The sequence below is a fragment of the Rhagoletis zephyria genome, unplaced genomic scaffold, assembly GCF_001687245.7.
Source record: "Rhagoletis zephyria isolate East Lansing unplaced genomic scaffold, Rhagoletis_zephyria_1.1 Rzeph_scaffold_00181, whole genome shotgun sequence".
NCBI classification, from domain to species: Eukaryota; Metazoa; Arthropoda; class Insecta; order Diptera; family Tephritidae; genus Rhagoletis; species Rhagoletis zephyria.
Genome location: NW_016157265.1, coordinates 141,949 through 159,973, shown reverse-complemented (window position 1 = coordinate 159,973; position 18,025 = coordinate 141,949). Strand labels below are relative to the sequence as shown.

At 35.0% G+C, this 18,025-nt stretch overlaps 1 protein-coding gene across 1 annotated transcript in view; it reads left to right on the top strand.

Annotated features, from left to right (window-relative positions):
* The window catches only part of LOC108357916 (uncharacterized), a 113,239-nt gene extending 95,510 nt beyond the window's left edge, over window positions 1–17,729 (top strand). Inside the window, exons 4-6 of the mRNA XM_017608999.1 lie at window positions 15,962–16,119; window positions 16,185–17,573; window positions 17,632–17,729. Of these exons, the coding sequence (XP_017464488.1) occupies window positions 15,962–16,119; window positions 16,185–17,573; window positions 17,632–17,729 (1,645 nt within the window). The remainder of the gene's footprint in view (window positions 1–15,961; window positions 16,120–16,184; window positions 17,574–17,631) is intronic.
* Window positions 17,730–18,025: the final 296 nt, after the last annotated feature.

Genomic DNA, 18,025 nt, shown 5'->3' with positions numbered 1-18,025 from the left:
ATTTCAGAAATAATACCCAATGGTTTATTTTACCATTTCTTAATACCAACGATTTTTTATGGGCCTCCCTATTATATTTTTGGGGACCTATAAAACATAGTTAATACTAAAAAGGGTTAAATAAACACCTGAGTATTTTCGAGTATTTCGATCGAAAAATATTGATTTTCAAGAATTCTTTACCATTTCTATGAAAAATTGTTTTTCCCATAAAACCATATAAAATATATAGAATGGAAAACTTTATGGGCCCTGAGGCGGTTCTAAATATAAGTTTTTTTTTTCAAAAATTTTAACTGCTTTTTTTTTGGACTACACAGGTTATATGGTTAAAAATTATTATTCTACAATGTATTTTATTGTAGTAGACTAAATTAAAAATATAATCATAACCAGATAACCTGATAACTAGACAGGTGTGAACACCGACAATATTTTTTAAGAGCTATTGAGATAAATTATTTTTAATCTGATTTATTTTGGAACGAATTTCCGTCATTCCTTGTCAAGTTTGGCTTGCAGACAAACCGGTTTCGGCGTTGTGCCATCTTCAGTGTCATTTTTCGTTCTGTCTGGTTCAAGGTTTTGTCCTTAATTGATTTTAGATTATGTGATTTTCGTCGATGATTAATTATTAGATATTCCATGGTGTCCTTTTTTTTGGAGTAGGTTTTTTCCTACGGTGATTTTTATCCTGATGGTACTTCTTGGTGTTTTCGGAGTGTCCATGCCTGTTGTTTTGTTGTCATTTTTCTTTTTTTCGTAAATCAATTTTAAGGGTTCGAATATAACATCCGATGCGGTATTTGTTTGTTCGTTTATTATTTTGGCGTCGAAGGTTTTTAGTTTGTATATTTCCATAATTTCTAGTACGTTTAGTCGTTGGCCTTTATGTTGTACATACAGTAGTTTCGCTGCCTTTCTTATTTGTGTTGGTGAACATTTCTTGTTATACATGGGGTTAGCGAAATTTGTCTCTGGTATTGCGCTCGGTTTCTGTGTCTTTTTGTTATAGTATCTTATATGTTCGGGGAATCTTGTTTTTATTTTACGTCCTGTTTGACTCTAGGTACAGGTATAGGTATAACTATGCTGGCATTTGTAAGTTAGTTTATACACTCCTTGTTTATCCAATGGGTCTACTTGATTTGTGGTGTTCCATAGTATCTGTTCAACGTTGTTATTTGTTCTTAATGATGTACGAAGGTTGTGTTTCTAGAACAGCTTTGCTCGTTTGTACGTTGACTTTCCAGTATAGGTTAATACCGCCCAATTTTCGTAATTGTTTGGCTTTTTTTTTTTGTGCTCCCCTCGGATTTCCTCTACCAGATCTCTCTTTTATCCGTTATTAGCCGCTATGGCATATATTGCGTTCCGTTCTGTTTTGTATCCTTTTTTGTTAGTGGTATTCTTTCGATTCTATAGGCGGCTTTATGCTGATGAGGATGGTTCGAAATATTATGTATTATTGTATCTCCGACTCCCTAAAAATTTCGTATTGCAGACTACTGGTGCTTTTATTTATTTAAGTCGTCAGATTTAAGTAATTTAGCTTTCCTTCCATTTCTTGTTCCATTGTGATTTTTTTAAATCTTTTCAATAACACTAATGGCTTCCCATAGAGGCAAACCTTTGGTTTGCAATCTTTGTTTCCCAGCTGAAATTTAATTTAAGTTAGAGTTAATAAAAACCAAATCTGTTTTTACGTCATTGTTAGTGAACATTTGTTTAGTTCGACGAATAACATCGGAATATTCCTCGCAGGGAAATTGGGAAACCGTTGAGAACCCAAGGATAATCGTTAACAGTAGGAACACATTTTGAAGTTTTAAGCGTGGTACGCAGATATCAAGAACTGTTAAAACCCGATATAAAAAAGCGCAAGAAATGTTTAAGAGCTTACGGGTTTCTAAAGTTTTTTGCAACCCATATTTTCAAGAGAAATATACACTTGTTCCATTGCTTTGTGAGGAAGGAGTGAGACTGTGAATTATTAGATATCAAAATTCCATGAACACTACTATTTACACACACAAAATAATGCCAATTGTTGCTCAGTCGATTTGGTTGTTAAGATTAACGGCAACGCCAACGCCACAGTTAACGCACATGATGGGCATCTCTTTGCATTGTTGCAAATGTGGGCAGGAAATATCGCTTTTCATGCAATTATTGATATGAAATATTAATTTATCTGTTGTTAGTATGTTAATTTCGTGCTCAAAGCATTCGCTGCCAAGCTTTCATAGTAGCAAGCATACTTTTAACGCGCGTTCTGGCAGACCAACGCCAACGCCAACGCCAACGCCAAAGCCCACGCCAAAGTTCTATGTGTACCGGGGGTTGGTATCGAAATTCTGGTACTACAGAATTCGGAACACGAAAATCTGCTTAACAAACTTCTGCTTTTCAAAATGCTGAACTACAAAACTCTGTTTTAAAATATAATGTAAACAATGTTAAAGGGGGCATGTCATTACTTTGAAAAGTGCGCACTTTTTCAAAGTAATGACATGTCCTATTTAACATTGTTTACATTATATCTCAATAAATAATTTTGATCAAGACACATTAAACAGGTAGTATCAGTAGAGCAAAAACAACATTTGCGTGTATTTTGTTGTTGCTTCTGGTATCGAAAGTGTCAAAAACTGTTCTGAATTTTTTCTTCTAAATCAAAGCGTGCCATGTGAAATACAAAAAATTATAAAAAATAAAAAATTGAAATTGGAAAAAATAAAAATTGATGCAACTTTCTTTCCTAGTAAATTTGTTTGCTTCTCGAAGCATTGATCCATCCTTTGCAAGGCCCAGTAATCAGCGGTCGTGCTGCCGAGTTGGGCGAACGTTCCAAAAGCTGCTATTCAATCGCTTGTTTTGTATGGAAAAAGGTTTCACATGCAAATGGATTTTAACAATTCAGAATTTTTGTGAGAAAAAATTAAAAATATTTGACATTTTCGAGACCAAATAATTTGAAAATAAATCAAATCAGCTGCTCTACTGATACTACCTGTTCAATGTACCTTGATTTTGATTTTCAGTATTTTGAATAAGTTTGACAAAACTTTTATTACAGGAAATAATTATAATACGAAATATTCTCCTGAGTTTTGGACAGTGCATGATAGCATGCATCGGAAACAAAAACCTTTTCTAGAACGTAAAACAGTAGCGAAGGGTGTTATCTCCGGCTAAAATTAGTTGTTGGATGAAGTGATTCCCAGTTTTATAATCTTGTATTTAATTTACAAGAACTTATTTTTGCGAAAACTCAAATTTCCAGAAAGGAAAACAAGTAAAACAAAGAGGCAGCTTATCACAGTGTAGACAGTGTGCCAAGTAATGTCAATATCCATATTTGACAATTCATACTGGAACTGATGGCTGCGTTTCTTTATACATTCCGGATAATCCCATTTCACAGTCGGAATAAACAGTATGCTTTTGAAATATACGTTAACATATCATCAGGAACGTTCTAAAGAATGAGTAAACAAAAAAGTTTATTCCAAACGTTCAGAATGAATAAAGAAATTCAGCCGATGTGTTTGTGTAAGTTGTTTATTTCAATTAACCCTCAGATAACACATGTTAAAAAAAATACGAATTTTTCGTTCTGTAATCAAAATTGATTTTAATCACAAAGATAAATTCCTATTACTTAATTAAATAAAATTTAATTAAGTGATTCTCACAAATACGTGCTGTTTGTGACAAAGACATGTGGAAAGCTAGCTCCCACTCTTTTTTTTACATATTCGTCCTTCGGTGCGATGAACACGGAGTCACCGCACTTCGCACTCTTGCATAAAAAACACGTATGCGGCATTATTGGTTTTTTCGCTTTCTATATTTCTTTTTTGTTAATATTTTCCTCTGTACACGATTCCAAAAAAAAATTAAAATTCAAACTACCAAAAATATTAAAGAAAGTGACAACAAATTTCAAAATTTTAACTAACATACTCAAGCAATTGTCAAATATGGATATGAAAAAAATTAAATGTCATTACTTGGTACACTGTGTACACTGTGCAGCTTATAAGAACTATTAAAAAAAAAGAAATGACTTAAGTCACACAGTTTTTTTGAAGAGATGCAATTCTCAAAATATTCTAATTTACTAAAACAAATTGTTTGCTTATATTGAAAATAAAAGTTTATTTTGATAAGTGTAACAACACGCTGTAAGAATTTGTATACTTTTCGCTAAGTATAACAGATTTTTAGGTCGCTTAGAACGTATTTCCTAAATGTCAATTTAAGACAAACGGCCTGTGCTAATTGATAAAAAAAGATGCAATTTTGACGGAACAAACCAAAAATTTAACATTTCTCGTGGTGAATACAAACGTCAGAGTTTTATCTAGCTCATGGGACCAGGTAAAATTTTGACAGCTTCTAAAAATATATAATAGGGGTCTTCCCTTAAACTCGTAAAAGCAGAATTTTGAAAGACGAAAGTGGAAAAGTAGAATTTTCAAAAATAAGAATTAGAAAAAGCAGAATTAAAAAAATAGAGAATTTTGATCGAGCAGAATTTTTTAACATTTTGCGATATAGAATTTTGTAATGCAGCGTAGTGAAACGCTCCATTGGACCGGCCTTTAAAAATTCTGGTACACACAGGAACCAAACTAAATATAGCAAAATCTACTGAGAAATTTTAGCAAGCATTTCACTAAAAATAGTCTCGATGCATATTATAATGCTGAAATAATTTCCTCCTTGAAAGCGATCGAACTCTGAAGATTTTCTTGTAAATTTTATGTACCGAAACTCAGTGCCATGAAAGCTGACGTGGTTTTTCATTATTTCTCTGTTACCTTGTTTATACCGACACATAAAGCGCTATGACTCAGCTCGGTGCGATTCAAAACAGATGCATAAACAAAACTTCAATACGCGTTGAAATTGAAAAGTGTATTGACTCGAATTTGTTTTCAAATCGGGTTTTTATTTCTCACATCGGTTAGAAAACCAGTATAAACGAATAATTCATTTAACGCGAAATCAAAATTGACTACTTTGATTGATATTATTTTTATCGGGTACGCTATAAAGACTGAGGAATAAACGTTAGAAAGAAATATGTGTTGAATAAAATCTGTTTTTTTGTTAATGCGGTATGTGGAACTTAAAAAACCTTTTTTTACGAAAGAAACGACGCGTCGATTTTAAAGAATGGGAAAACAGCAGCATGAAAACTTGCGAGTGCAAAAAAAAATATGTCACAAGACTGCGAAATGAGACCCTAACAAAAATCATAAATTCCCTGATCTCTCTGCAAAATCATATCGCATAATGGTAATAAAATACAAAGTAAGCAAAAAAAGACTACCGACTTTGCAAGAGCCAGGGATGTATTGAAATATGTTCAATCCACTTTACGCAAGATGTTATAAACGTTGAAAATGAAAATTAAAAGCGGCTGTGAGGGCTTTCACAATATTTGCATGCACCAGTTTCATTCCCATTTGTACAACGGAGGGAAATATTGGGGAGATTTTTATTTCATTCGTCATGCGTTGTTAAGTGAAAGAGTTAAAGCGTGATTATGGCAACTTAACTTAACTTAACGAAACTTAGAACTTATAAAATCAAAATGAAACAGACTTCGACGTGGCATTAAGTTACGTTAAGTTTCGGCTATCCAAATATAATCAACATCCATTTAAGAGAACTTCTAAGTGACAGCCTCTAAGTTACGCTAAGCTGTCATAATCAGACCTTCACAAGCCTATTCTACTTGTTACCGAACATTTTGACACCGAAGAGTTTTGTTAACAAAAAATTAGACCACTTCTTGTAACCGCAATTCTTAGCAGAGCTGCAAAACTATCGATGGCACTATAGATAGTTTCAATTTGTCACCACTATCGATGAATGGTGGTCACTATCGCGATACTATCGGAAGTATTTATACGTTCGTATATATACAAAGTATATTCGACAATTTTTATACCCGAGCGCACTTGTGTCCAAGCCCTGTAGGGAAACGAACTAGTGCGGAACTGGTTGGGTTCTAGTGCGTTTGGAACCATGACTAGTACGCGTTAATTCTCTTTTGCATGCTAGCGACTGGCGAATTTAATATTGCGATGTCCTAGGAAGTGTCAATTGTCCCCCGTTGCATCCCTTTGGCTCTAGTTCCGAACCAGTTCTAAATTCGACAGATAAGATCTAGTTCGTTCTGCATCCCTTTTTCAATAGTTCCGAACCAGTTCCAAATTCGACAGATGAGATCTAGTTCGTTCTGCATCCCCTTTTCTTTAGTTCCAAACCAGTTCCTAATTCGACAGATGAGATCTAGTTCGATCTGCATCCATTTTTTATAGTTCACAACCTATTATAAATTCGTCACCTTAGATCTACATACATTCCTAATCATTTCCCTTCTATATTAAATACGATCCGTTGAAGGAAGGACAATACAATCACAAATGTTTAAACGCATTTATTAAAAATTTATAAACCACATTACTAGAAGTAGTATTAAACTTAAGTACTAAGTAAAAAACAAAAGTGCGTTCTGCTTAAAAGTAAAAATATTAGTTCACTNTAGTTGCCCGTATTGTAAAAAATTCGTGTTACCTAAACTTTATTGACTGACTGTATTAAGGTAGCTGTGGTGGATTGCATAAAAACCTTAATTTGTCTGGTGGCTTGCATTTTTAAATAAATTTAGTGAGAAAGTGGTAATTATTTTGACACTTTTTTTTTAAATGCCTCTTTTTCTGCAACTGCATTGCCTTTCTCAATTGTCCTTCAGGATCTTGGCCTTTGTTTATGGAATCACTAAGTATAATGATTATTAAGCAACTCAAAAACTATACCAGCGTGATAACCGACGTATCCTTTTGAGAGGTAGCCGCACCCTTATAAAGGGAATAAGACCCAAACTTTTCAGGTAAAAATTTCAGTAGGTTGCGTCTTTAAGGCCTTTTCAATTTTATAAATTATCATTATTTGTAAGTGGCAAAAAAATAAAAATCATAAAATAATCATTATTTGTAATCCCAAAAATAAAAATAAAATAATAATTATTTCCGTTTGAGCGAAAAAATAAAACTCAATAATAATTCATAAAATAATGATTAAATGCTGATTTAAATTATTTTACTCATAATGATTACCTTCCCTGCTTTTAAAATTTAAAATAGAATAGTTTAGTGAAAGTACCACATTTCACTGCTTTTGGACTGGTGCGGAACTAGTTACTATCGGTTCGTTTTTGGCAAAAAAGAACTAGTACTGAACTCGAAATCTGGTTCCCTAGTTCGTGTTTTCCCTACAGGGAGGGTATTATAACTTTGTTCGCATAACAGTTGTTTGTAACAGCCAAAACGAATCGCGATAGATATAGACAAATGTATAAATAAATGCTCAGAATGAAAAGAGAAATCGATTAAGCCATGTCTCTCCGTCCGTCCGTCTGTTTGGTAAGTAAGTTTCCCTTTATCCAAGGTAGGTTGGGATAGAAAGGAGCGACATCGGACAATAACCCACCTCCCATATAACGGTATTTTCGAAAAATGCAAAAACTACGATATTTCCGTAAATACCGGATCCAAATTGTTGAAAGTTGTTACACGAAGCAGAATTTGGCATAAAATAAGACAGATATGAAATTTTTTGAAAATGACACCGCCCACTTACTATGAAATGCTGTATCTCTGTAGTCCCTTTTACCAATCCGCACCAAATTAGGTAAGAACATTGCTTATAGCCTCACTAAGAAGGCCTTTGAAAATTTTTGAAATCAGACGAGAACCACGACCACCTCCGTTATAACGGTCATTTACAGAAATACGAGAACTGCGATAAATTAGTAACTATTTAAGCTAATTTAATCAAAATCGATATATACAATGACCTGTTAGCACAAAATGCTACTTAGAGAAATTTTTGGGGAAATGGGCGTGGCACCGCCCACTTACACCTACATATGTGTATCTCGGTAACCGGTTTATCAATTTCTACTAAACTCGGTAAATTTATTAACCTAGGCTCAAAAAAGCGATATGTTGAAAATTTTTGAAATCGGACTAAAACTACCGCTACCTACCATATAACGGTAAATTTCAGAAATACGAGAATTTCTATATTTCAATAACTACACACGCCAACTTACAAAAATCTATTAACAAGACACAATATTATAGTACGGTAGCCCAAGAGGGGATTCGGGGATTTACTCGACCGCGTCAGACTTACATATGGGTGATACCCTGCATCCTGTTGAGTACATCTGCCAAATTTAAGCCATGTGTGTAGAGCAGGGTTGTTGCGAATATTCGCATTCGCATTCGCAACCGCGGAGCTTCCGCATTAATTTTAACATTCGCTTTCTCATTCGCAAAAATCAATGCGGTTTGTTAAGAAGATGACAGCTTTTGTGGTGTCTTCTGCCACCATGCTATGTATGCATAAGACAAAATCGGTCGGACGATCATAGGATAGACCAAGTCTTTCAGCCTTAAGCTCAAACCCAATGTTCTTCCAAAAGGTCTTCTGAGGGCCCACATGGCCCGTGTGGCTTTAGCAACAATTTTCTCAAGATAGGAATTCCAATTAAGTCTCTTATCTAGTGTTTTTCCTAGATATTTGACATTATAAATGGGAGTATTTAAACATTGTCCCTCCAAGAAAGACCGAACCAAAGTTTGGTTTATACCTTATTCTAAACGGCACAAGAACAGCCTTATGAGCATTTGTGCTGAGGCTCTTATCGGCACACCAGCTTGAGGCCACGCGAAAAGCTGAATTTGTAACGTCCCAGACCGTACTGCCAAATTTTCCCGTAACTATAATTGCCAGGTCATCTGCATACCCCACAACATCGCAATCACCTCCTTGTAGTCTGATTAAGAGGTCGTCCACCCCAAATTACCAAAGTAAGGGAAAAAGGGGTACCCTGTTAGCAGTATTTCGAGGCTTTGATCTTCCATCCTACAAACCGGATACAGTAAGGCCGTTGATTTCCCATTGACATAGGCAAATTGTGTAAGATGTAGGGGAGTTGAAGTGTTAAGTTTTTCCCTGATATGGAGATCTAAAACTCTCTCTAAAGTTTTGAAGCTAATAGGTTTGTATTATTTATTTAAGTCAAGGGGAATGTTGCCCGATTAAGGAATAAATAACACTGACACCTTCCTCCAAGCATACGGTATGTTTTCCCAGCAATATCTTTTACCCCGCAATCCTGTGAACTTGAAAAATAATCAAGCTTGATTACTTGTCAAAAATTTGCACCTAAAACTTTGCCGCCAAGATTCTTCTGTATTTAACTATTTGTGTTAATTCAAAGCGCCAAAAAAATTTTTGCAGCATAGTTTTAGTCCTAGTTCTTTTGACAATTTGTCATATGCACATAATTCGAGAGTAAATATACAGATCAGGGAGCAATAATGCCCTCAAAATGTATTTGTAGTAGTGCTGGGAAGATTCCATCAGGACCTAATGCTTTTAATGGTTTGAAAGTCTCCACCTCCCACGGTACATTGCCCCTGTCACAGATGTAGCCAGATCTTCTATGACTTCTCACTTGACAGAACCTGTTTTCCGAGGAGGAAGGGGTCATGTTCCACTGAAGAGCCTCGGAAATTCACCTGAAGCAGGTGATTTAGAGTATCCCTGTTATCGTTCGTAAAGATTCCATCTTGCCTCCTTAGGAGACCTATTTCAAGAAAATACTCTTTTGATACAATTTTATGCCTTGGGCAGCATCTCTATTATCTCTTCGAGCGTCTATATACTTATCCCACTGACATGTCTTTCTGGCCCTGCTGAAAAGCTTCCTAACAATTTTGCACTTTGCATCCTGTCCCTCGTTCCACTAGGGAACCTTACGTTTCATGAAGGTGGAACCAGTAAATTTTACCTGGGAAGTAGGCGAATGCCAGGAAAACTTTCTGCACCCAACCCACCGTCGATACCTATACTACAGCCGCTAAACGGTCCCTGGAAATAAAAGGAGTAAGAGGTGTTTTATTGAGGTTGCCGTTAATCAAGAGGGCGGAGCGGGGAGTGTCCAAAAGCCGGTCGTAGATTAACATTCCTGAACTACCCAGTCCTCTTGCTTGGCACAGCTAAACCCGGGTTCTTGCAGCAGACCCATTGCAGAGGTGCCCATTGCTTCCGCTGAATCGAGCTTTAACGAGTCACGCCTTTTTTTGTGTCGGTACTCCCTTTCTCTGGCATCACCGGTCGGTCTTGGTCGGCCGGAAATGGTGTGCTCTTTGGCTGGGATGCTTTACTATGATAAGGACAAAAATTCCCTTTACTAAGGTGTCATAATTTTTGAAATTCGGGTATTTTTTAATAAAAAAAAAACGGACCTTTTCACCTTCAAAAATTTTGCTATTCTTTAGCTTCGGTTTTTGTAAACGAGCGGCAAGGGAACATTCAACTCGGTTAAAATTGCCTTTTAGCTACTTAGCAAAAACGTGTGATTAGTTTAATGGAATTTGTATACAAAAACAAATGGAAATGAGTAATTTTGCGGAATAAGTATTTGCGTAATATATATATATAGATTGGCGCCTACAAATATGTTAGTGTTTTGCCGAGCTTCTCCTCCGATTTGTGGCGTGCGCCTTGATGTTGTCACCCAAAGCGGAGGGACCTACAGTTTTACACCGACTCTGAACGGCGATTGTATTTTTATGAGAAGTTGTTTTTCATGGCAGAAATATACTCGGAGGTTTGCCATTGCCTGTCGAGGGACGACCGCTGTTAAGAAAAAACCTTTTTACCTTCCTTTTATTAACTCGGGATGTAACTATGTAATATTGATGCGCCTAAAAGATGCAGCGATTTCCATTCTCAAGTTACATACCTGATGACAGTACGAGTGGCAATTATAATAAGGAGGTTTTAGTTTTTTAAACTATAGCTTTGTTTCTATATTTTTTTTGCGATGTTGCTTTGACTAGGGCTTGGACCCAGGCGTTGCGGAGTGGAAGCGCGCACTGCTTACCACTACACCACAGCGGCCGACAAGTAATTATGTATATAAGGAAACAAAAATTTCCCTAAGCACTTTCTCATCAATAATTCACAATAGATCAGTATTTTTTAACCGACCTACCTGAAGCAGATGAATAGTCGAGTTTGTGTTGGGTGTTTTTTCTGTAAAATAATTCCAGATAGTTGCTTTGTCATATTCAAATGCAATGCAGTTTAAAGGTATTAAGAAACCATTATAGGCTCGGACTATTTGTGATTTTGAACTTCTTGAAAAAAATATCAATATTTAAAAACGATGACCCCTTTACAAGGGACATTTTTTTATCTGGGAGGTCACCCCCTACCTACCTATCTCCTTAAGTTTCTCGGGGTACTTATTGGACACCCTGTATATACCTAAGTATTTCTGGCTGGTTTCCTTCAAGTGGGCTCTGGTATAAAACTGTCATGTCCAGATATTGTCCTCGCAATTTTATGCACTAAAAAGCTCGTTTTATAAGCAAGTTTATTATACACTCAAGTAGCATAAAAGTCAAATATACACCAAAATATTTTGTGTATTTTTTACATCGGCGTGATATACATTTTCAATATAAAAAATATGCCATTTCTAAGCGCAGTTTTTGAACAGTTTATTTCGTTTCAGTGTAAAGGTTATACCGCTTTTTCGTGCATTATTTACACTTACCGTAATTTTTTTTTACTGATTTTCGGCATATATATTATGCTAGTGGTACACAAGTTTTCTTATTTCTAGAACATAATATAAACTCCGTTGGTGTAAAATACGTATTGGTATTGGCTCAAATCATACACCATAATGGTAAAGAATTTACACCATATTCTAGCATAAATATATTTTCATGAGTGTGAAGAGTACAAAAGGATTCGAGGAATAAAATTTACTACTAATCAAATTTAAAATTAACTCAGACATAAAATTTACACCGAAGCTCTTTTTTAATCTGCGCGACTTGGAAGTCTTTTTATAAATCTCAGCATTCCTTTTCGTAATATGCAGGCAAGAAAATCGCGAATATATATGAATGTGAGTACCTAATTTAAAAACGAGGTACATTCTGTCGAGTGAATTTCGGTACTACCCCCTCTAAAACTCGAGCGCCTCAAAATTTATAAGGATTTGATAATTTTTAAATAAATCTGGAAAAACTTATATTTTGAAAGCAATGAATTTTTCGCCATTATTAAATTTTTAAGAGATGCGCTGTTTAAAAAAGGTTCGGAAATACACATAAAGTGGCATAGTTGAGCCAATGTACATAATGAAATTGTTAAATTAGTTAAATAATAGTCATACAGCTTTAATATGGCGTCCAGCTGAGTTTCAGTATTAGGCTAAGTTTACAACCTAACGTATTAGCGTAGCGAGAATACATAAAAATCGCTTCTAACCAACATTTACACAGTCTTTGGTGTTTATCGCTGTGCAAGCAAATAAAAAGTATGCAGTTTGTTAAAAAAAGCTTTTTCTAATACTTAAAGCCCAAATAAATAAAAAGTATACATATGTACATATTTATAAAATAAATTAAACATCTCTTCTACTGCTATTATATACAATACAATATGCTTAAGTTTCGGTATAAATTGTCAAAGGGTTGTGGAAACAAAAAAAATATATTAGGGGAATCCCTACGTAGCAATGTATCACACGTTTTGTTGCTTTCCCAACATCAAAATATGTGCTAGATTGGTACGTAGCAACTTTAAATCTAAAATGCTACTCATCGTAAACTCCCCTATTATAAAAAATTAGTCGTGTATAATTTTGCTGCAATTTAAACACTAGCTACTTTTTAATCGCCAGCGATTATGCTGGCGAAGAAGTTTCTTTGGATTGAGCGATTTCCATTGCATCGCGTAACGCTATTACTCTAGGTTGTGAACTTAGCCTTACTTTTATAATACTTTGAAAATATGGTCGTCGTTGAAAACTTACACCGATTATTGAGTTTGGTACAAAAATATTTACCAAGCCAAGAACGGTGTATTTATTTTGCCCTAGACACAATTCAGTTTGAGAATTTGGTATAAAAAATGTTTCTTGCCAAATGAACACAGTTGACAGAAGTTTAAGCGCCTACCACACGTCCATTATTCGAACGCAAACGCGAACGTATACATTTCAACATGTTTTGTTAACGTTCGCGTACGAAAAGAAGAAATCAAATCAGCGTTCGCCTATGTTATGTAGAAAAAATTCTCCCTGTTGTTCGTACTTATATATACTATGCAACTTATAGCTGCATTTGTGAAGGCATGATGTTGAATCATTAGTACCCAAACAAACTTTGAGCGTGTAGGGGTGCCTTATTGATGCATATTTCACCACTGGTGTATTAAATATACCAACCAGTGTTACCACTCGACAATATTTTTAGGAACAAAAAATCCTACCAAATCAGTTTCCAAACTACCAATTTTTTTTAATCATCAGATATTGATATTTTATTTCGTTTCTGATTTTACTTCATGCATAAGTATGAATCTTTGAGATTAATTCAATTTATATAAATTATTTTATGTCTAAAATGTAAAAAAATACAATCGATATAAACATTTTATATTTGGTAACAAAAAAAATGTATTACTGTGCTCGCGCAATTTTATTTTTATTTATTTGTTTTCATTTAACCATGATGCAATAAAATTACGGAATGTCAGCAACATAATCTTAATATTTCGGTACGAGTTTTAGGCCATTTTAGCACGCTTTCAGTACGCTTTTCTACTTTGACATCACCATTATATTACCGCCATTCGACAAAATTTATTTAAAATTTTTACAAATGTTCTAATAAACGAATACTATGCAACAACAGTTCAATGCATTTTTGACATTTCGAATAGGATTTATTTTCTATTATAACTTCAAAACTTTGATAGGATTGCAAAACATCTTTAAAATTTGGAATCGGAAATCCAAATCGATGAGAAATCAATTTCGAACGAAACCAGAACAGCCCTGAAATGAAACTACCAATTTATCAAAACGGCAACACTGATAGCAGCTCTACTTGTGGGATGTATAATAAGCTCATATTAAAACAGGCAGTGTATTATGTACACACACACTAGCTTTGTTTCTTTACTTTCCTAGCAGATCATTATCAGGAAGAAGAATGGGAAGAATTACAGAATTACGCTCACAGCGAGTGAAATATAGAAAAAGTCAAGAAACGCAAACTAGCAGAAACTAGCTAGTAAACACCTGACCGATGCTTTTGACAACTGAACATATGTATTTGCTGCGAATTTTTAATCGCATTTTATGTTTAAAAATTGTTCACAAATACTCAGGTTTTGCCACACTTTATCAAATTTAATAAATCGCCCATTTTTATCAAAAAATACAAAAATATGTAAAAGAAGCAAATCAAAGTAGCTGTGCCTAATCTCTCTAATGTTGGAGCAACAGCTGAATTTTTCACCGCATAACGTGAAAATTATGTGTTTCTTGTAATTTGCTTTTGTAATTTTTTACTTTACTTTACATATTCGGCTAACACTACCTTGTGTAAATGCGCCTATCTGTAAAGAAACAAAGCTACTGTGTGGTGTATTCAATATTCATTTTTTGGTGAATTCTTTGGTCCACTGTCAATTGCTCTCAGAATTTGTGATGTGCTGAGTCGCTACTTTTAAGTATTGATCGATACTCGGTACCGATTTAAAAAGTATCAAATACTTTCGATGCTCGGTACCGAAATCTTGGAATTTCTAATAAAAGCGCGCAACAGCCAAAAATATGAGTTATATGTACACATACATATAGTGTCAGCTATTAAAAATAAATAATATTGCCACCAGAACTATTGCAATTGGAAAGACGGTTGCGATAAGTAAAAGAAGGCGAGAGTGTGTTTTGCGACATCAGTATCAGGGCGAATTTAATAAGGTGGTGTTACCGGCGTATCTGAATTTTTCGCCGTGGAGGACATTACATCAAAATTACGTGTTTGTTGTAGTTCTTACTAATGACAGTATGAATATCTGCGTATAATTTGTTAGTGTAATTTTTTACTTATATACGGCTAACACCACCTTATTAAATTCGCCTTGATCATTATTGTGCAGATTTAATTGCCTGCCTTGTTCGACGCACACATTATACTTTGTTTCACTTAACTACATACATACAAACACATTGCTCATCTCTTGAGAAAGGACCGTCTTATTTGTACATTTTGGGTTTTTAGGCGATGTCTTATAAAATATCAATAATTTTTACCCCCAAAAGTAGCCTATGTCGTATTTCATTGGATTTCCAAACAATATTTTAACGTTTAACTAGCCAAAGATGTAGTTCAAGATGCCCCTATAATAGAATCTTAATTAAAATATAAAACAATTTCAAAGGAAACTGATTTTTTTTTTAATTCAAAGTCAAACCATCTAAAGTGACTTAAGCTACTTTAATTGAACGGCACAGATATAATGACGAAAGGTACCGAAAAGGAAGTATTGGGTACCGAAATTTGTTTCAAGTATTGGGTACCGAGAATTCAGCACATCACTACTCAGAATGTCGCCTGAATAATTTTAACGACATTTGTTAACGTGGAGCTATTTGTGTACCAAATGTAAAAAGTGGCGCATTTTAGGAGCTGGTGTAGTTTTCGTACTTATCTCAATGAATAAATAGTACCAAAATGTTAAAGGTAGAATTTTGATTTGAAAGAAATACTGGTGGAATAACAAATACACCAAAATGTTCTTTTTTTATTCAATCTAATCAGATTTGTACCAAAATCCATAAATTTACACCAATTTATACACCAGTGTGCTACTTGAGCAAATAATGTGTTTTGCGAATCTTTTGAGATTCTTTAGTGAGTTATTATTATATGTTGAATAATGGCATACATACATACATACAAATACATATTATGCATGCATTTAATTGCCGAAAGACAAAAACTGACCACAATTACTGAGTTTCCATATTTTCTTTTCTTATATCCAGATCCAAACGAAAGGTGCAATTTCGGAAGCGAAGAAGAATACGACCCTGCCTAAGAGTCTGCCAAACTGTAGAGCAGAAGTGCCCTTATCTGCTTCCAGCTGATCGAGCTCCAGCGCTGCCAACACAATATGCTGGTGAACCAACATTCCTTTGCTTGGGTGAGTATAGAGTACTATGTTAGTCTGCAATTATACTGACTCTCAGAGTACTTTATGTCCTTTAGATCAAAGCATACCAGAAACCGGCGAACAATTGCGTAAATCGAGCTATGGACCCGCGGAATGCTGCTATAGCTATTGCAATAACATTGCGGAAGGGATTTGTGCCTACTGCAGTGATTTCGTACAAGACGCAATAGATGTGAGCGCTTCGGTCGGAAATTCAGCAAGACGCTTGCACAATATTACTCTAACGGCAACGAGTCAGTACCGACTGGATGCTCGTTTAGAAGCATCATTGGCAAATGACTCGGCGAATAAACTTGCAGCTAGTATATCAATTGCACTAAGTAATAGCTCCGAAACAGCCGTGGGCGGTCAAATCGATCGCTTGCCATACTATGCTGTGTATGATGGTATCTATTATTATGATGAAGACGTGGCCGATATGCCTGAAACAGCCATGTCAGACGATTGCCCACCTGTACCGTCGGTGACAAGTCGCTGTTCCATACCGTACTACGCGTCCTCTTCGGTGGCTCTCCGCACACTACAAAAGAGAGTACCAAACGACAGGATTGGCCACCACATGTTACTGCTATTCAGTGCATTGCTCTGCTTCTTGACCAGTCAAAACGCTGCAGCACAGTTGAAAAATCAGACGCACCCAAATCAAAAGCAACTTCGAAAATATGTGAACCATAGATCGAAGCCTGAGAATGAAAGTAGATTGTCATCGCAGACCCTGCACAAATATTACACAGCCGTTTATGTGCTAAAAGAAACTAGTTACCAGGTACTGCACGGAAGCGATTGCCTAAAACAAGTGAAAAGTGCAGGAGAACTTGCAATCGAACGAAGAGCTAAGAAAAGCTTGAAAAGCATCGCTCCTACTGCAAACCAATTTGCGCCCACCTCCTTTCCTACATCTACGGTGTGCTCGTACTTCAGTAAAGGTATTTACGAAGGTGATTGCATCCGTCATTACGCTCACGAAAATGACGGACGCGTACATTGTTGCGTAGAGAAACATTTTAGCCGAAGTAGGAAACAAAATAAAAACAAGAACATGAAAGGAAGCCAAAACCAGATTGCGAATCGAAATCGAAGTAGGCTCTTGTTCGAAGATGAAATTGAAAATTTTATAGTGAATAAGGAAGGAAATGCGATTAGCCAACTATGTAGTGAATTAAAGAGAATACATAAAAAAGATGTTAGTAATACTGGGTATTGTGGCTCCGTTAGGTATAAACACGTTCAGATGAATATAGGAAATAATAAGAAAATTACTTATAGATTAAATAGTAAATTGTATTTTAATAGTAATACTAAAATCTATCGTAGGAAAAAATGTAGTAAATTTATAAATTTTAATATTGCTACTATCACTGACTGTAGTAAAAATCGTAATGGAGTAAATGAAACAACAAAACAAAATTCCAATACAAACACATGTTATTACAATTATAATTACAATAATTATATTAAAAATAATATTAATAACATTTACAGATTTAAGTTTTATAGAACGGAAAAGAAATGTCAGTTCATTTATTATTATAATTTTAATATTAATGATTGGTGGCGACGATGGTGGTGGTTTCCAATGACATGTTCTAGGCAACGACGATCCTTTATTAAATTATAGTTTGCCGTGATGTAATTACCAATTTAATTGTGTACATAGAAAAAGAGATGAAAAATTTTCGCATTCATTCGTACTTAAGAAGAGATTATTGATCAGTACTATCCTTCTGAAATATGATATGGTAAAAATTTAGATATATTTTTTACATAAAAATTATATCATCGTTTTGTAAATTCTCACAATTTTTTTAGGTTAATATGCATAAACATCCCTACCTAAATTTCAAATTTTTTCCTGAATGCCTGATAACTTTGAACT